This window comes from Danio aesculapii, chromosome 2, assembly GCF_903798145.1.
Source record: "Danio aesculapii chromosome 2, fDanAes4.1, whole genome shotgun sequence".
Taxonomy (NCBI): Eukaryota; Metazoa; Chordata; class Actinopteri; order Cypriniformes; family Danionidae; genus Danio; species Danio aesculapii.
Genome location: NC_079436.1, coordinates 42,215,629 through 42,236,942, shown reverse-complemented (window position 1 = coordinate 42,236,942; position 21,314 = coordinate 42,215,629). Strand labels below are relative to the sequence as shown.

General features: G+C 34.4%; 1 protein-coding gene across 4 annotated transcripts in view; it reads left to right on the top strand.

The window, feature by feature from the left end:
- Positions 1 to 21,314, top strand: part of esyt2a (extended synaptotagmin-like protein 2a) — a 76,300-nt gene that overhangs the window by 13,170 nt on the left and 41,816 nt on the right. For all 4 annotated transcript variants that reach the window (XM_056479825.1, XM_056479843.1, XM_056479835.1 and 1 more), the window contains exons 2-5: positions 16,444 to 16,485; positions 16,588 to 16,722; positions 17,330 to 17,406; positions 18,940 to 19,012. In XM_056479825.1, coding sequence (XP_056335800.1) covers positions 16,444 to 16,485; positions 16,588 to 16,722; positions 17,330 to 17,406; positions 18,940 to 19,012 — 327 coding nt within the window. The remainder of the gene's footprint in view (positions 1 to 16,443; positions 16,486 to 16,587; positions 16,723 to 17,329; positions 17,407 to 18,939; positions 19,013 to 21,314) is intronic.

Sequence of the window (21,314 nt, the reverse complement as noted above, 5' to 3'; positions counted from 1 at the left end):
TTTTGATCTGTTTCATTAATCAACCATAACATGAATACAAATATTAGTTCGTTATGGTTATTGCAGAATAACACTGCTAAATTTTAATACCTGTTCGATATTTATACATGGGATTTTTTTGACTTTGTAATAATATTGGGTGGCTCAGTGGTTAGCACTGTCGCCTCACAACAAGAAGGTCGCCAGTTCAAGTTCCGGCTGGGTCAGTTGGCATTTCTGTGTGGAGTTGGCATGTTCTCCCCGTGTTGGCGTGGGTTTCCTCCGGGTGCTCCGGTTTCACCCACAGTCCATAGACATGCGCTATAGGTGAATTGAATAAACTAAATTGGCCGTAGTGTATGTGTGGGAATGAGTGTGTATGGATGTTTCCCACTACTGGGTTGCAGGCAGAAAGGCATCCGCTGTGTAAAACATATACTGGATAAGTTGGCGGTTCATTCTGCTGTGGTGACCACAGACAAATAAAGGGACTGAGCCAAAGGAAAATAAATGAATGAATAAGTCTCAAACCTTTTCAGCTGTAATTTTGACCTACATCAGAGTAGTCTAAAGGGGTGACACACCAGAAGCGCCACGTCGTGCCACGCAGCACCATGCATTTCAGAATTCTAAACATAGGTTTCTATCAGGGTACACACACCGGTGCCACAAGTCGGCGACTTTCCGTGGCGCCCAGCCACGACTCAGGACACTGTCCAAATTTCTGCCGCGCCACAGAGCGCCATCGAAATAGTTTCATATTAAATAACATGAATGTGCGCATGTGGTGTGCGATACTTCCATCTGTCATGTGCACGCCGTGTCGCGGCGCATCCGGTGTGTGACCTGTTAGTGGATTATTACCATTATTTGACACAAATGTTGCATAAAGATGGCAGACTAATGAAAGTTCCACTTACAACACTTAATGCCTTGATGGATCATATTTATATCAATGATTCCTTACAGTGCGGCACTTATGGGATTCACAAATTAATTGTAAATTGTAGAACAAAAAGAGATGTGTAACATTTATATTGGGTTTGTCAAGGGCATAGATTTGCTTTTGATATTGGTGGGAACCTACTTTGACCCCCCCTCCCCCTCCCCCATTTGTAAAATCTAAATGTAACTTCAGATTTAAAATGTAAAGGTAAAGGAATGTCTGACAAAAAGGTAGTTTATTAAAAACTTCTGTTAACTGAGGGCTTATTTGTGCAAAATCACTTACCACTGCATCTAAACACATTTTTGCAAGTATAATATTGCCATTTTAAGCTAAAAGATAACTTTACATGTCCATGTTCTTTTCCTTCTCTGAGCATGCAAACAGAACAGCACGTTTTATTTCTCACTAAAAAAAAAAAAAAAAAAATATATATATATATATATATATATATATATATATATTTAAATAAATAAATAAATCAAATACAATTAGTAATAAAAACAACATTAGATCAATGAACATTAAATCATGATTTTATTTTGACACAACCATTTTATCTTGTTGTTTTTCATGATTGTGGAGGCCAAAGCCGAAACAAATTGGTTACTATTATGGTGGCCTTGTAGCGAACTTGACTTCAAGTGACTGACAGTTTTCTTTCAAATGTAGCTGCTCATATTCATGTCTCACCTGGGTCTTGCACAGTAAGCCTGGCTGGAAAAGTTTGACAAAGCATTATTTTATTTCAGAGGTGATCAAATTATTGGTGGGGACATTTTAATAATCTGTGGATATTGGTGGGGACACGTCCCCTCCATCCATGCTAATTCTACACCCTTGGGATTTGTGCATTCGATCTTAAAATGACAGCTGTTAATAAAACAGCAAATGACCAAAGATCACGCATTGCTACATTATACAGTATGTAATGCTAGCCGTCATGATCGCTGGTTCGAGTCCCACCTGGGCCAGTTGGCATATCTGTGTAGAGTTTGCATGTTTTCCCCGTGTTGGCGTGGGTTTCCTCTGGGTGCTCCGGTATCCCCCACAGTCTAAACAAAGGCATGTACTATAGGTGTATTGGATGAACTTAATTGGCCGTAATGTATGAGTGTGTGTAAATGAGAGAGTGTATGGGTGTTTCCCAGTACTGGGTTGTGACGGAAAGGGCATCCGCTGTAAAACATATGCTGGAACAGTTGGTGGTTCATTCTGCTGTGGTGACGCCTGATAAATAAGGGACTAAGCTGAAGGAAAATGAATGAATGAATGAATGAATCTAAAATACTGTCTATTTTTGGCATTCTTTAACTTGTCTTTAATGTTTTATATTTGTATTATATTGATAAGTTGTTTTTACTGACGTTAAAAGGGATCACATTTGTTCCTCAAATCTGTAATACAATCCACTTTTTCTTCAAAACTAAAAATGTATTAGCCAATGCTAATGGAAAACATTTGTCCAAAATTTGATTACTTGGGCTCCAAACCTTCAAATCCTCCTGCTGAAAGTCTTCAAAAACAAAGCATCAACTTTTGCAAACGCAATCACATATAACAAGTAACACGTATGACATTATTTTAAGAACTGTTCTTCCTCATAATTGAAATTTTTCTACATTAGTTTTGTGCCATTTAAACTCCACCAGTGAATGAAAACAATTCCCTCCAATCAGCTTCTTGCATTGAGCCTGACACACACTGACTGTCTGGAATGCTGGCTGTCTGACACAGAGGAAAAAAACAGCAGATGCCCTTTGACCTGTTGACTAGTCGTGCTGAATCATCTCAGAAATGTCTTTGATTCCTCAGTCCATTGATCTCAAAACACAATCTACCTCCCCCTCCGGTCGACTCGCTTAAGATCAGATGAGGTCAAAATCTATATGAAGTTCTTCCTAGACGCTACTTTTTCTTTCAGGATGAGCTTGCCAGAGTGTTTGTTTCTCAACTGAGCAACAGGGTTGTGTACATGACAAAGTTGTTTGCTTGGTTAGGAAATGACATTGCTTAATTGAACAGATCAGATCTTGCACAGATGCACACATTCATGCCCACACCCATAATCTCACACACAGTACTGCATTTGGTCGGCATGATTCAGCTTTACGTGCTTGAACTAGCTCTCTGTGCCTTGGTAAAACTGCCTTGATTTACCTGGAAGTGGACATTTATGTCTGATTTCAGTGGTTATGAAAGGCTTGTGTTTTTGCCAATTACGGTGTGATCCTGGATTAACAGCTATGTTGATGCTGGAACATAATTTTTGTTGGGAAATATAACCCACACCGATTCCCTACCCCTAAACACAACCATAACTGTAAATTATTCCCAAAATCAGAGGGGAATAATAGTTGTATAACAATCATGCAGAAGTGCATAAACTTAACCATATGCCTAAATTTAAACTGTAATCGTATCCTTTAATTCTGATTGGCTGATTGGAATGTTGTTCCAGGATCAACATAGCTGTTAATCCAGGATCGTGTCGTTCTTGCTGAAATCAGGTTGACTGTTATGATAGATAGAAAGTTAACTGCAAGCTATTTTGCCTTATAGGGTGATCATTTGTACTGTAGGTTTGCTTTTTATTTGCTGGTTTAACACAATGGCTTTCAGTTTTGGATGACTTCTTTTACCGAAACATCACTAACAAGTGAAGTAGACCAGCGTGTTCCAACAGCGGGGTCTCGGCCCACAAGGGGGGCCTCAGCGAGTTCTGTGGGGGGGTCGCATCATATTTTTAACATTTTTAGGAGTGTACAATTAGGACAACAATCATGTTGCCTTATTTCGTTTTATCCCCTGGCTGACCAAAAAATTAGTAATTCGTCCTCTACAAAAATAACAGAGTCTCACAGATTCGCCTTCAGCAGCACTAATGACCCAAGCAAACTGGACCCAGGTGAGAAGCTCCAAACATTTTGGCTCACAGCATTAGCAATACTGGAAACACGAAATGCAGGAAATACCAAGATTACCTGAACTATGGTTTTATTCTATTTTCTTGAAACAGAGTCCCTCACCCAGCCACAGTGTATTATCTGCGCCAAAGTTCTTGCTAACGAATGCATGAGGCCGTACAAATTAATGAGATATTTGCAAACGACTCATCCCCAATACAAACCCAGAGCATTTATTGAGCGCAAGACAAAAGAATTGACACACACCCAAAATGAGATGAAGGATATCACAGCTACTGACAAGAAACTTAAAAAAATTGGCAACTATATATAGGGCCAATTTAAAGGCCAAAGGGCATTCAGTTACTGATGTTTTGCTTTTATATTTTACATTAGGTTATTATTTTTGCGTAAACATATCTAGATATAGTAATAAACATACAGTTTGTTTGAATACAACATTTTTGTCATACTTACTGCAAACTTATATGAGCGATAATGGTATTTAATGTTGAGGGGGCCTTACAGTATTTTCCGGGGGAAAAATAGGTCTCAGGCAAACAAAGGTTGGGAACCGCTTAAGTAAACTGCAATAAATATACAGGCATTTCCATTTAGACATTAGCAAAGGCTTTGTTCAAAGCGATTTACGATTGAGGAGGCATTCAGAGATTCAACAAGAACCGCCAATACACACAAGAAGTGCCAATTATACAAATGAACTCTTTGTGCTTCTAGAATTAAGTGTTAGGGTTTGGAGAAGGGAGTGTTTTTTTGTATTTATTTTATACATTTTTTTTTTTAAACGAGAGAGAGAAAAGTGTTTCTACAGGTGGTTTATCATACCCACTCACCATACTCCTCGTGAAATGTCATTAACCGTCGCGGAAGTACTGTACTAATTCAAAGTTTACATCTTGCCAAATACAGATAAAATTCCCAGATGTGTACTTGCTCTGCTTCTTTTGTCAAGGACACATCGAAAGGTGACTTGTGCAAACTTGCGAAGCACAGGCATTGCAGCTCAACCAGCAAGAGCTAATGGCGGAGGAGAAAAGCCGTACAATTTTAAAAATACTTCTTTGCTGTGTCACAAAATAAAGTTTTAAGAGTTTTTCAAGCGAGAATGTAGTTGTTTTAAACTCGCTTTAAACTAAAGCGCATTTTTGACAATGTTCCTCTGCTTATGCGGACTCTGACCCCCAGCCTGTTAGCGGGAGCTCCATCATCACGTTCCTTGCAGAGAGCAGCTTTAATCAGCCAGTCCATCTCAAATCTACCACTGGATTGCATCTGTCCATTGTAGTTAAAACATGATATTTAATTCATCTTGTGCATATCTAAAGAACAGTTTTTGGTCATTTACAGTTGAAGTCAGAATTATTAGCCCCAATGAATTATTAACCCCCCTGTTTATTTTTTTTTAGCACATTTCTAAACATAATAGTTTTAATAACTTTTTTTAAAAACTGATTTATTTTATCTTTGCCATGATGACAGTACATAATATTTTGCTAGATATTTTTCAAGACACTTCTATACAGCTTAAAGTGACACTTAAAGGCTTAACTAGGTTAATTAGGTTCACTAGGCAGGTTAGGGTAATTAGGCAAGTTATTGTATATTGATGGTCTGTTCTGAAGACTATCAAAAAAAATATATAGCTTAAAGGGGCTTATAATTTTGACCTTAAAATGGCTTTTAAAAAATTCAAAACTGCTTTTGTACTTGCTGAAATAAAAGAAACAAGACTTTCTCTAGAAGAAAAAATATTATCAGACATACTGTGAACATTTCCTTGCTTTGTTAAACATTATTTGGGAAATATTTAAAAAAGAAGAAAAAAATTCAAAGGGGGGGCTAATAATTCTGACTTCAACTATATATCTATTATTTGTTCTCAGGTATATTATTTTGGCAGTGTTATTTTGTTACGTTTTATAATTTAATTATGCATATATTAATTATTGTATAATTATTGTATTATGCAATTTAATTATTGTATAATGTCCGTTGTAGTTTATTAAATCTAATAATCAAAGACACGAGTGTGTGTAAAATAACCCATTTCATTTCACATTTATGATGTTTTATGTTTAAAATTTTTTTAAATCAAACATATTGACTTATAATATTAATATAATATTAATTATAAGTCCGTGCTTTATATAATTAAATCATTTCATTGTGAAACCGATGAATCCATGGTAAGGTAAGTGACGTTATAAAGTACACTGCCTTTCCATTTGAAGAAGTAACCGAAGTCTGAACTTTGCAAGTCTGAACTTTCAAGGACACAAGTCCAAACTTTGCATACTTGGTATTGAGAAACAGCCAATGATTTGGGGTTGTCGTATGGTGAGGTATAAGAAAGATAAAGGGCTCTTGGTTTTAAAATTAGGCTAATATAGTGCACATATTTTTAAGAAACAATTAAAATTGTTAATGTCACATATTAATACATCTTCAGGAATCAGCTTTACGTGCTTTAAATTCATGAAAAAAACTAGCAGCTGTGGTTGCCAGAATTATACCATTGAAAGTATGATAGAAATTAGATTTTTTTTTACAAAATATTTTTATTGGCTTTTGTTTGAACTTCAGAACAAAATAGTTAGAAAAAAATACAAACTTGTGAAATATTGAACAATCAGGAATCAAACAAATGGTTAAAATGTGAAAATAAACAGAAATAAATTACACAAATTCAAATAATAACAATACACAATTGAAAAAAATATATATGTATATAAATGTTTAATACACATTTTGTTCATTGCATTTCACTGCTTTCCAGTGTGTTGTTTTGTCTTTTACTGGTTATACAATTTTGTTAATTGTTCTGTTGAAATATAAGACATCTGAACAAAACAAAACAATAGACGCCAACAAGGGTTTAAAAGCTGAAACATCTGAAAATGTTGTAAGGTCCACCTGGATAGGAAAGTGTTGAAAGGGGGTCCATGTTCTGTAAAAAAAAATGTAATCTTCCTTTAACAGTGTGTCAGCTTGTTATTTTCTTAAATCCACTGGCAACAAGATGGCCTTTGAGGTTCTTTCCGTTTTAAAGCAATAACATGCTTTGCTTGGAGTAAACAAAATCTATTAGATTGCGGTTCCTTGTGTTCACATCCAGATTTACAGCGTATATATTCAGTAGAAATGTAAAAATAAATGTCTAAATTTGATGGTAAACTACCGTATTTTTTCAATTTATAGCGTTATACACCATTGTTTTGAATTACGAACATCTACACATCATACCTTTTGTTACACAAATAAAATACCATGCAGTGAGTTATGATTAGTAAATTTATGGTTATTCACCATATATATTAGAGAAACTTACTGTTAACTACCGTTAGGTCTATAAATATTGAGACATCGACACAATTCTAAAATCTCTGGTTTTCTTTGAAATTAAACAAATAAGATGTGCTTTAACTGCAGACTGAGCTTTACTTTAAAGATATTTACATCCAAATCAGGTGAACGGTGTAGGAATTACAACAGTTTGCAACTACTTGTTGAGGGACCAAAAGTAATGCGACAGAATAATTATCATACATCAAACTTTCACTTTTTAATACTTGGTTCCAAATCCTTTGCAGTCAATTGCGGCCTGAAGTCTGGAACACATAGACATCACTAGCTGCTGGGTTTCATCCCTGGTGATGCTCTGCCAGGCCTTTACTACAACTGTGTTCAGTTCCTGCTTATTCTTGCGGCATTTTTCCTTTAGTTTTGTCTTCAGCAAGTGAAATGCATGCTCAATCGGATTCAGGTTAGGGGATTGACTTCGCCATTGCATAACACTCCACTTCAGTTGAACGCTGTTGGAATTACAGAAGTTTGCATAAGTGCCTCCCACTTGTTAAGGGACCAAAAGTATTGGGGCAATTGGCTTCTCAGCTGTTCCATGGCCAGGTGTGTTATTCCCTCATTATCTCAATTACAATGAGCAGATAAAAGGTCCAGAGTTCATTTCAAGTGTGCTATTTGCATACCATCAAATTAACCCTCCAATGCAAGCTGACAGTCTACAGTTAAAGCACATCTTGTTTGTTTTATTTCAAATCTATTGTGTTGGTGTATAGAGCCAAACGTGTTAGAGTTTTGTTAGAATATGTGTCGATGTTACTATTTTTGGACCTGACTAAGTTACAGGTTGCAGGTTTTTACTGTAGCATTTTTACAGTTTTTCTGTTGAAATCACAGTCATTTTAGTGTTTGTCATGTCAAAGCTGCACTATTTTACCTCATTTTAATTCTCATTTTACCGTATTCAGGGATCTCCGGTGCACTAGGTGTACTATTTGTGTAAATAAGGCTTTGACCCTTGGCAGTGCATTCTTGGCTCTTTGAAGACCAGTGTCTGTGTGTGTTTATGGCAGAGATAAGACATGTTCAGATGCAGTTTGTAATATCAGATCAGAGCAGCTCAGCGTCTGACAGGCCATGGGAATTAGCAGGCTAACTTTAGCCGCTGTCTGCTCTCTGCACATATAATCAGGAAATAACACAGCTTTGAGTCATAGGCTGGATTTCTCCCTCAGGAAAATATGAGAAAGAAATGGAGCCAAAGTCAAGTCAGGGGTTTTCCATTTGGTTTTCTTGGCAAATCTCTCGCTCACATGCTTTTGTGCCACATCTTTCCATATAGGTCCGTTTCTCCTCAGCACAGTTTACACTAATCCATGTTTAGTAAGATGATGAGCCAAAGAGAGGGAGAGAGACGCTGTTTCTACAAGCAAGCAGCATGATGCAAGAAAGCATGAACTCTGCTATTAAAATTAATAAAATAATGATGTAAATGGAAATTTATGGGAATATGGATGTGGAAATTTCTACATCAGAATATAGTTTAAACTATTTTTTGCAACACGGTAGTGTTTTTCATAAGCATCATGTAATAAAACTCTTGCAAAGAGCAGTTTGCCAAGCATGGCTTTTATAGGGTTAGTTCTCCCAAAAATGAAAACTCCTGAGACATTCGTCCATTCTCTGACGCAAATTAAGACCTTTTAAATAAAATCTGAGAGCTCTCTGAGACCAGCATTTTCAAAATATCTTCTTTTGTGTTTAACAGAAGAAAGAACTCAAATACAAAAGAAAATAAGGCCAAATAAGGTTAAATATATGATGACAGAATTTTCATTTTTGGGTGAACTATCCTTTAATAATAAATAATACTATAATGGTACATGTCATTTTGAGCTAAATGTAACGCTACATGACATTGTTTACATGCTGCATGTGTTACTAACAACTTTCTGCAGATGAAACATTGACTAATAGTAGTAGCAAAGAGGAAGAGTTAGTAGCAGTGTACAAGTGGTAAAGAGGAAGGGATGAATCTTTTCACTCGCACTTTACAGCTTTTTGAACCAAGGTGTCTATAGAGCAATGTGTCAAACCAAAGAGCACGTCTTAACAGCAATTGTTAGAATGTCCTTATAAAATGGACAGAATTTGAAAGTTTTAACTTCGTTTGTTATTGATAGTAACAGACCCAAACTGTTTGCGATTATCAGACGAGCGGTGCCCTATATTGTCTTGTAAAGGTTTATTCATGCATCTGAAATAGACTAAAAGTTCAACCTTAGGATGAAAGAATGCTGATTTGTTACATTGAAGATAATTTGGGATGAATGGATGGATGGGTCAATGAATGAATGAACAAAGTAGATGCATGAATGAATGAATGAACCAAGTGAATTAATAAACTAAGTGAATAGATGAACTAAATGAATGAGTGAATGAATGAACCTAAGTTAATGAATGAATGAACTGAATTAAATAAGTTAATAAATGAATCAATAAATGAATGAATTAATTAATTAATTAAGTGAATGAGTAAATGTATTAACTAAATGAATAAATGAATGAACAAAGTTAATGAATGAACAAAGTTAATGAGTGAATGAATGAACCAAGTGAATGAATTAAGTGACTGAATTAATATATGAATGAGCTGAGTGAATGAATGAATGAACCAAGTGAATTAATAAACTAAGTGAACGAATGAACTGAAAGAAAGAATGAATGAATGAATGAAATAAGTTAATAAATGAATGAACTAATTGAATGAATGAACAAAGTTAATGAACGAATGAATGAACCAAGTGAATGCTTATTAAAAGACTACAAGTATTTGACTGCAGTATCATCTTCTGTTAAATAATTTGTTTATAAGGGCTGGATATATTCTAGTAAATAACCGAAATATTAACTCAAATAAGTCTTACAGATTTGTAATAAAATAATTATCATTACTGTACCTAACACCCATATAAATGTGTAAATATTAAAATATTTTATTAAATATAAAATATATGATTCTAAAATATTTTATTTTCTGTCAAGCCGTTTATGCAGAAATTTTCTAAGTGACATTGATGTATCTTGCTCTTTCTGGGAAATTTCTGCTTAAAGTGTAGCTCATTTATTTTGGTCTTTTTGTTCAGTCTTTTTGGATTAAAGTGCTTTTAAAAAATGCTTTTATTATCCAAAATAACCCTATTCGTAAATATGTATTTCCTTTTCATGTGCCCTCTCGTTTCCCCCTTATTTCTCATGCGTTTGTCATAAAGGCTACTTAAATTTAGTTCATAATTCCCGTATTGTTTAAAAATAACCTATAGTTTTTAGAGACTGTATTCTGTTTTATTTATACTGTAAATCTTTTGTTGTTATTGCAATAAATAAATAAATGATCATGCCATGTGGTCATCATGACTGCCGCAACTTTGGGCCCCGAAGTGTCCGGCCTGACGGCTCCATTTTCAACTCCGCCCCTGCCTGCGCTCGGCTAATCTCGTTGATCACCGGCTCCAGCTGTGCTTCATGTCGAACGCACCTATTGAATAAACCAAGTGAATTAATAAACTAAGTGAATGAATTAAGTGAATGAATAAATTAAATGAATGAATTAAGTGAATGAATGAATTTAGTAAATGAATGAATGAAATAAGTTAATGAATGAATGAACTAAGTGAATAAATGAACTAAGTAAATGAATGAATGAAATAAGTTAATGAATGAATGAACTAAGTGAATAAATGAACTTAGTAAATGAATGAACAAAGTTAATGAATGAATGAACCAGGTCAGTAAACTAAGAGAATGAATGAATAAATAAATGAACTAAGTGAATGAATGAATGAATGAATGAACTAAGTGAATGAATGAATGAATGAATGAATGAATGAGTAAACCAAGTGAATGAATGAACAGTTCATGAATGAATGAATGAATGAACCAAGTGAATAGACGAATGAAATAAGTGAATAAATGAACTAAGTGAATGAATGAATGAACTAAGTGAATGAATGAACAAAGTTATGAATGAAGTTGTAATAGTTAGTTCTGCATGTGCAGTTGTTTAAACGGTACTGAAATACATTTTTTGTCAGTGAAATGTGTACCATTACACCCCTAGTACGAAGGACATTCTCAGCAGTTCCTGCCTGATATCACTAATGTAATTTTTGCTTCTATTTTAAGTAAAATAAATAGGTAAAGAATTTTGACTGAACTTTGATAGTTTGACTGAAAAAAAGGCTGCTTGTTGGCAAGAAACTTTTCAAGATGGATTCAAACCAGTTTTTCATCAAAAAGGGCAGATTTACAAGTGTCATCTGATTGTAAATTGCACTGCACTGCTGCTTCTGTATGTTTAGTGTTGGAGAGTGATTGAACAACACATGCTCAAGAAACTCCATTGTGAAAATCATTGGCGTGCTGTTTTTCGAAAAATCTTATCCCTCTTCAAGAGAGTGTAAAATGTGCAGTGTTGACAGATTTACTGTCAATGGGAAAACTCCTGTTTGCTTTTTCAGAAAAGGTGTATTTACATAGAACATTGTATTCCGTTTAAAGGTTCAGTCTGAATGACAATTCTCTGTGTTAACACCTCAAAATGGGCAAACCAATTAATATTTCAATCAGTTTCTATTCCATATTGGACATGTAAACGCTTGATCAGATCAAAAACTGAAAGTGGACAGTTTTGTGCATGTGCTGTGACTTGTGTCAGTAGATTGCCATAAGAAACATTGTCATAAGAAGTATTGTGACATAATATTAAGCAAAAATGTCTTGTTACTTTGACCAGACATCTTGTTTTGGGAATGTTTTAGTGCTTGAGTAATAGGAGCATCATTGCACTAAGATTTGGGTGTTTGATATGCAGTGTGTGTGCATGTTTGTGAAATACACTAGCAAATTAACTCAAATCATTTTATTAAGCATTTGTGGTATTGATCAGTTGGATCTATGAGCAAAATGTGTCTATGTAAATTCACTGCGACAGAGATTAAGAGAGCTTGTTTTGCTGCTGCCATATTCAGCAGTTTGGCTAAATGTTCTAGTTAAACAACCACATTGTGTCATTATAATGAGGTCATGTAATGATTAATGGAAATGATGAGTAATGACAATCACACTGGTACATTTTTAATTTTAGAGAAGTGGAAAGTTATGAGTTGTAATCTAATGGTTGGCTATTATGAGCAATGGTAAAACACTTATAGTTTATTTAATGCCATCAGATCAAATATGGCCTACTGAGGTCAGTTTGAAGGGATGTTCTAGATAAAGCATAACTAACAAGCAAAAGCTGGTACTTCTTTTCTTGGTTAGAGCTTTTTTTGACCAAGAGTATTGTTTTTTTTCTGAATAAATCCGCATCACTGAAATTAATATTTGACGTTTTCGAAATGCAGATCGCAGTGTTTTGTTTTTGGATGTTTTAGAATGAATCGAGTGAATGATTCAGTTCATTAAGACAGGCATGTTCTGTGATCTTAATGAAATCTGTCGAATAAATGACTCGCTTAAGAAATTCACTTGCTGACACCTAAGGTTTGTGTTGTTTCATGCATAAAGACGTTTCAGTTTTAACATTTAACATTTGTTTTTTCAAAAAGAGAAACATTTAAGAGGCTATAACATTAATTATGCACTCATTTTCTATTGTAAATACGTTCATGCTATCTCTTAGATTCATTACATTTTTTGAACCATGGCCTAGAGGTCAGCTGTTTCAATCAATAAAAATTGGTAAAACATTTTCATGGATTATCATTCATCAAAACATTCATATTTAATGGCATCAAATATGGCCTGTTGAGAACAGTTTGAAAGGATTTTTTAGATAAAACATGACTGACAAATTGCATTTAACAAGCAAAAACTGGTACTTGTTTTCTTCTTTTCTTAATTAAAGAGCTTTTTTATCATCAAGAGTGCGTTTTTTTTAATATATATATATCAACATCACTGAAATGAATATGAGACATTTCTGAACTACAGACAGCAGTGTTTTGTTTCTGAACGTTTCTGAACGTATCAAGTGAATAATTCAATGACTCATTCATTTAGACAGGCATGTTCTGTGATATTATTGAATCATTCAAACAAATCGGTTGAATAAATGTCTCACTTGTACTAAGAAATGTACTGGCTGAAACCTAATGTTTGTGTAGTTTCATGTGTAAAGATGTTAGAATTTCAACATTTAACATTTGTTTATTCAAAAAGGGAAATATTTAAGAGTCTGTAACATTATTTATGCACTTATTTCTATTGTAAATACATTCATGTGACCTCTGAGCTTCATTATATTTTTGAACCATGGCCTAGAGGTCAGCCATTTCGATCAATACAAATTTTTAAAACAATTTTCATGGATTATCCCCAAAAATGTTCATATTCAATGGCAGCAAATCAAATATGACTTGTTGAGATCAGTTTGATTTTCTAGACAAAGCATGAATGAGAAATTTCAATCTAACAAGCAAAAACTGGTACTAAAACGATTTTTTTCTTCTTTTCTTGGTTAAAGAGCTTTTTATGACCAAGAGTGCTAGTTTTTCTAAATATACTAGCATCATTGATATGAATATGGGATATTTCTGAAATTCGTGTTTTCGTCTGAAGTGTTTCGTTTTTTTAATGTTTCTGAATGAATCGAGTGAATAATTCAATGACTCATTCATTAAGCCAGTCCTATTCTTCAATCTTAATGAATCATTTAAACAAATCGGTCGAATGAATTACTCTTACAATGTTACAATTTTCACATTTAACATTTGTTTATTCAAATAGAGAAATATCAGGTGATAACATTAATTCTTCACTCATTTTCTATTGTAAATACATTCATGATTCCTCTGAGCTTCATTCCATTTTTGAATCATGGCCTAGCGGTCAGCTGTTTCGATTAATAAAAATTGTTAAAACAATTTTTCATGGATTATCCCTCAAAATATTCATTTTCAATGACATCAAGTCAAAGATGGCCTACTGAGATCAGTTTGAAAGGATTTTCTAGATGAAGCATGACTGACAAGCAAAAACTGGTATTTCTTTTTTTGGTTGAAGAGCTTTTTATGACCAAGATTGGAGTTTTTTTCTGAATAGATCAGCATCACTAAAATTGATGAGACCTTTCTGAAATACAGACAGAAAGTTCTGAATGTTTCTGAACGAATCAAGTGAGTCAATGATTCAATGACTCATTTATTAAGACACTCATGTTCTTCAATCTTAATGAAACGTTTAAACAAATCGGTCGAATAAGTGACTTTATTAAGAAATTCACTTGCTGACTGAAATTTTTCAATCTGACAAGCAAAAACTGCTACTAAACGCTATTTTTATGTCTTCTTTTCTGGGTTAAAGAGCGTTTTATGATCAAGAGTGCTGTTTTTTCTGAATCGAGTGAGTCAATGATTTAATGACTCATTCATTAAGACAGTCATATTCTGTTATCTTAATGAATCGTTTGAACAAATCGGTCAAATAGATAACTTAATGACTCAATTATAAACTGCATAAACTGGAAGCTGTCATGTATTGTGATGCAGTTACTAGAGAAACGGAATATTAAAAGAGCAAAAAGGCTCTACAAAAGTGGTTTGTTTTTTCTACTCCAAGCTGATTGGATGTAGTGAAGTTCAGAAAGATCGGGTTTCAGGAGAGTTATTACAACAGACACCTCCTTCTAACCATTTCTGTTTGTTTGCGCTGTCAAAACAGCAGGTTAACATACCTAATATAATTCATAAAAACATAGTCTGAGAAATTAACTGAAAACAAACAAGAAGTGCATGGTCAGATTTCAATCTTACAACACAAGGGCAGTTTTTTTTTCTTAATGACATGCACAGATGAATTGTTCACCACAAAAGCAATGTGAGCTAACAAAATCAATGCGGTTTGTTTTGATTTCCTGTGTACTTTAAGGAATGTACTTGCTGACACCTAAGGTTTGTGTAGTTTCATGTGTAAAGATGTTACAATTTTAACATTTGTTTGTTAAAAAGAGAAATATATAAGGCTATATTGTTAATTGTGTACTGATTTTCTATTGGAAATAGATTTATGCTACCTCTAAACTTTATTATTTAATACAATAGTAATAGTTCCTCTGCACTGATTTTTGAATCATGGATTAGAGTAGGGCTGGGCAATTTTGACCTAAAATCAAAGTCTTGAATAATTGAAAATTTTAAGTCAATTACGATTAATGAACGAAGGTTTGATTTATTTATTGAACAAGTTTTGTACAGTAAATATGCTCACATATTACAAGGCTGCGCCAGACATTACTCGTGCGTTCGATGCAGAAGTATAAAGTAGGCTTAACTGAGCAGGGTCATGAGAGTCCTCTTGCGGTAGGGAAAGTAATTGGAAAAATTAGATCAATTATAGGTTCTGAATGTCCATTTTGATTACTTTTTGATTAATTGCCCAGTGCTTGATTAGTGGTCAGCTGTTTTGGTCAATGAAAATTAGTAAAACAATTTTTCATAGATTTTCCCTCACAGCGTACATGGCATCAAATCAAATATGACCTATTGAGATCAGTTTGAAAGGATGTCAAACTGCCAATTAGGGCTGTGCAACTTGGGGAAAGTATGTAGTTGTGATTTATTATTATTATTTTTTAATTATTTGTATTATTTATTTATTTATTTATTTCAAGCTTCAGCTCCATAATCTGTAAGCCATGGGAACAATTCTGCGACAGCTCTTAAAAATGACCTGTTTTTGTTCGTTGTCTGTGACTTTGAAGTTAAAATATTCCCAGATTACCAACATGCTGTTTTTCTTTGATATTAATTAGTCTATTAATGCTTCTGAAGCAGCAGACGCCATCATCCCACTTGTCTACGCTTTCCTGTTTGTTTTCTTACTTTTTTTTTTTTTTTATTGTGGGCGTTATGCATAGTTTGGTTGCACAATTCTGATTGGGCAGAATAAAAGCGTGTACACACAAATGGCAGTCACCAATTTGCTCTGGGCAGGGAAAATTAAACAATATATATATTTCATATCGCAGCCTCGTGAGATTAACTAATCAAAACATTTCAAATTGCGATTCGATTTCAATTAATTGCACAGCCCTTCTGCCAATTAAAATAACAAAACAGCGTATCTTGTCACTACGTGCTCTATAATTGAAAAATCAATGTGTGATTCTGATAAAGCGTACAAAATATTGATTTGCTTTCGCTGAATGCATTTGAAGCGTCCATGCAAATAAAATATAATTACAGAATAAAAACATTGTAATGATTCAGTCTGGTTTTTTTCTTGTTTCAGGTTCATTTTCCAGATGTGGAGCGAGTGGAGTGGCTCAATAAGGTGTGTGTGCTGGTTTTATAAAAATAGATCTGGATCTATGCTAACCCAGAAATGTTTCCTCATGAGTATTAACTCTCTCTTTCTCTTTTTTTCCACTAACAGACTGTGCAGCAGATGTGGCCGTATATTTGTCAGTTTGTAGAGAAGATCTTCAAAGAGACCATTGAACCAGCTGTGCAGGGAGCCAACACGCACCTTAGTACTTTCACCTTCTCTAAGATAGATATGGGGGACAAGGTACAAGCACATGTTTACCTAGCTACCTACATATGTGTCTGTATGATGACATACCATAGATCGAACACAGTTCCTAAATCTACCTGTACATTTTTTTTTTGCATTTAAATATTGCACAAAAACCATTAAAAATAAGAATTAATTTGCTTCTAAATTTTTTTTTATTTATCTTTTTTTTTCCTTTTATTTTTTACTTCAGTTTTTTTTGTTTTTGTTGTTTATTTTTTATGATTTTTTTTTTATTTTTTATTTGTAGTTTAGTTTAAATAAATGATATGAGCATTTCTTTGGTAAAAAGCTAAATTAAAACATTACATTTTTTAAAATATGTTTTATTTTATTTTATTTGTATTTTTATTATATTAATAAAAATATTTGTCAATGTTTTTCTTCTTTTTTCTTTTTTTTTTTTGATGTCTGTGCAGTTTTAAATCATATATATATGTTATTTTTTTATGCAACTTGTCCGCCATAACAATAACCCTGACCAAAACTTAAATCTACCCCTAAAAAGAAAAAAAAAATCATTAAACTAATATTTATAAAAATAGTTTTAGTACTTATAATATTATTCTGAATGTTTGTCGTATTTTTCATCTGTTTGCAGCCTCTCAGGGTGGATGGAGTGAAAGTTTATACAGAGAATGTAGATAAACGACAGATTATTATGGACCTACAGATCAAGTAAAGCATACACACACACACACACACACACACACACACACACACACACACACACACACACACATTTAAAGGGGTGGTCCACTACGATATCATATTTTAAACTTTAGTTGATGTGTAACGTAGCTGTGTGAACATAAACAACATCTCTGAATGTAATATGCTTAAAATTCAATGCAAAGGGAGACATTGGCTTTTACAGAGTTAGTTTAGCTAAGCCTACAGTGAACATAGTTTGGGAACTACAAAAAAATACATCAGGGCTAGTGAGATCACAAAAGCTTCAGGTTACGCGCATTCACCACGCGCATACACTCCACGCAGCATAGATGTGTGGCCAGAGGCGCTGTAATGTTATAGAAAAGAAAGCTAAAATGACATCCGAACTCTGCTATTTCTACAGAGCATGTTCTGTTTCTGTATTTGGTCATCCAAAGGACACGACACAAAGAGAGAAGAGCTGACAGTTTCTTTTTAATTATGTTCAAGAGAATTAAAAAGAATATATAGCTAGCATTTGACCAAGAAGAATCTTCCAGAATCTCTCCCAGTTCAGTGCTGAATTCAGTTAAAAACTCCTCAAAGCAGGAGCAGCTCCAAACATCATAGACTAAGCTGTGGATTGTGAGCTACAACCTGTAAGTATTTTTATTTGTTAAAATTGATCTATTACATGCACAGTTTCTAGCATTAACAGTATTTTGTAGCAAGGACGTAAACAAAAGGAAATGCTGTTTGACACAGTTAACAGTTTAGCTACAAATTCATATTTTTCCATCATAGCACTGCAGTGTCTCTCTATACAGCCGCTTTCCCTGCATTCTTAATCTCAAATTATGAACTGGCAAAAGATATGTGAACATTTCATATTACTTACACATGCTTATTACGAATATATGTGAAAGACACTTGTCAGATTTTATTTTAGAGAGCAGGCGTGAGGTTCAGCATCCTCAATGTCTGATTCCAGCTTAAACTGACGCGGCTAACAGCTACTCTGACTGACCGTGTTGACAGTTTACACCAGGGCTGCTCAACTGTGTTCCTGGAGATCTACCAGATCCAACCCTCATCAAACACACCTGAACCAACTAATCAGGACCTGAACAGCACTTGATAATTACAGGCAGGTGTGTTTGATATGGGTTGCAATTTAAATCTACAGGAAGGTAGATCTCCAGGAGCAGTGTTGAGCACCTCTGGTTTACACAGTGCAAAAGCGCATGCTTGTAGGGGCATGATGGTTTTCCTGGTGACGTGGAGCCGATCTGTGAATCATAGCACATTATGTTAGCTGACCAATCAGAGGCTCTTGAAGGCGGGCCTTTTGGAGGAACAAGGAAATATGACACGTTTTCATGTTAGCTGAGTAAGATATGTGAAAAAATAACCTGATTTTCTACTAATGAAGCATGAGCACACATTGCTTTGCATCTTATAAACACAACAAAACCTTAAAAATACACCCTGGACCATCCCTTTAACCACAGAGTCTCATAATTGACCTGGAACTGTTTTTTGTATATATTTATGCAGTTTTGTTGGAAACACTGAAATTGATGTGGACATTAAGAAATACTACTGCCGTGCAGGAATCAGAAGTATTCAGGTAAAACACTGAAACAAGTTTGTGATATGATGACATGCCTGTTTGTGTGCCGCTTACATGAGATGTTTATATTTGAGTTAGTCCTCATTACTGTGAAAGGAATCAGAGTGAGCACACATGAGCTTTGAAGAGGCTGAACTGTGTGTCCAAAGAGTTTCTTTACTCTGTTAGATTACAGTCATTAGCCATAATGTCAGTCCTTTCTCAGATCTACAAGCAGAAGTTTTTCAATTATTTATATCAGCTTTTTTCTATAAATGGAGAGGACAGTGGATATGTTACAGGAAGCAATAAGAGAGGTTGTGGTATCAGCAAGTCACCAGTGCATTTTTAGATCTGTTAGTACTAAAGTAAAATACTTTTTTTAAACATCTATCTTATTTAAACAGTTAACAATAATATACATTTATAAGACCTCCTGTTGTTATGAAAAAATGTTGGTAAAAGATTTTTTCTTTTATATATATATATATATATATATATATATATATATATATATATATATATATATATATATATATATATATATATATATATATATATATAAAATTGTATACTAGCACTTTTAGCTTAGCTAGCATAGACAACGACTATAGAAAACACAAGACGTGTCACTCGTATCCTTTTGAATGGGGAAAAGTGTAACAGTCAATAGGGTGAATGAAGCCCTGCCTTCTAGTACATGAGCCAATCAGTGATCACTTTATGGTGAATAAGCCCGCCTTCTACTACATGAGCCAATCAGCGATCGCTATAGAATGACAATTCTCCAGGGGAGGGGCTTGGACTAGACGTAAGTTTCTGCAGATTTTGTGTGATACGAACATTTATAAATGAAACTAAATAGATAGTTGTTGTTTAATTTTAATGGTTATTCATAACATGTAATGTAATCGTAATCTTGGCAAGTAGTTTTGGAGAATTTGATGTTTCCCCATTCAAACAGAATGCTCGAGCATACTGCCCGAGAGAAGCATTTCAAAGATGGCCGCCGAGTGTAATGACTTGCCTTAAAGGGACTTTGGCATAGGTCATTAAATCAGATTAGACCATTAGCCTCTCTCTCTTGATAAACTCAAAAAAAAAATTCTTATTTAAAGCTTGACTGTTCTGTAGTCACAGAAACTGAAGACCGATGGAAAGATCAAGCTATTTTCTAAGCTGCTATGACTAGGAGCTATGCTTTCATTCTGGTGTAATAATCAACATAACATGGCTGCACCAGACCCAATGATATCACCTATTGTGATGTTTCCTAGCTGGGGACGTTTTTCAGGTGCTGCAAACTATCATTACAAAATGCTAATGGTCTAATCCAGTTCAACAACTTTTGCTAAGCTAAGCTAATAGTTCTCTCATAACATGGCTGAAACTGGCGCAATGATATTACTCATAAAGCAGTTACCTAGCTGGAACTATCTTCAGGTGCTGCACACTATCATTACGAGATGCTAATGGTCTAACAGAGTTTATCAATTTATGCTAAGCTAAGCTAAAAGTTCACTTGTAACATGGCTGCAACTGATATTACCTATTATGCTGTTACCTAGGTACCTAGCTAGGGAGTATTTTCAAGTGCTGCACACTATAATTACGAGTCGCTAATGGTTTAGTCCTATTATATGAACTATTCTAAGCTAAAAATGCTCCCACCAGACCCTGAGATCAGCTGAAGGAATAAAAAAAAAATGGTAAAACTCAACTGTTAAACTATAGTAGTTTTAAAATTAGTGTAATGTTCCCCTTGAAATCTTGTTTAAAAATCAGTATAAACATTTTTATACTGAAGGTTTAGTCAGCATATTTCACTTTTTCAGAAGTTAAACAAGCCTACCATTCGACCATTAAAACTCATTTTCCTATAACAGACTGCAAGGAAATAGTTGTAGTTGGACATTTGAAATGACCTTTCTTGTAAAACAACTACAATTTCATTAGAAATATTAACCATTACCAAATGAAGGGCAGCCATGACACAAACCCTACCTACATCATAGGTCTCAAACTCGATTCCTGATCAAACACAGCTGATCCAACTAGTCAAATGTTCATTACTTTTTTGAACACCTCGATTCTTTGGATCAGCTGTGTTTGATAGGGTTGGAGTAAAACTGTGCAGAGCTGCGGCCCTCCAGGAATTGAGTTATTTGTTGATCTAATAAATTTGTTAAAGAGATGGTTCGCCTAAAAAATAACACTTTCTTAATATTTACTCATGCTCAGGTGGTTAGAAGCATTTATACAGTACATTTCTTTCATTTTCTGAACACAAAACAAGATATTGTTGGAATGTTGGAAACCC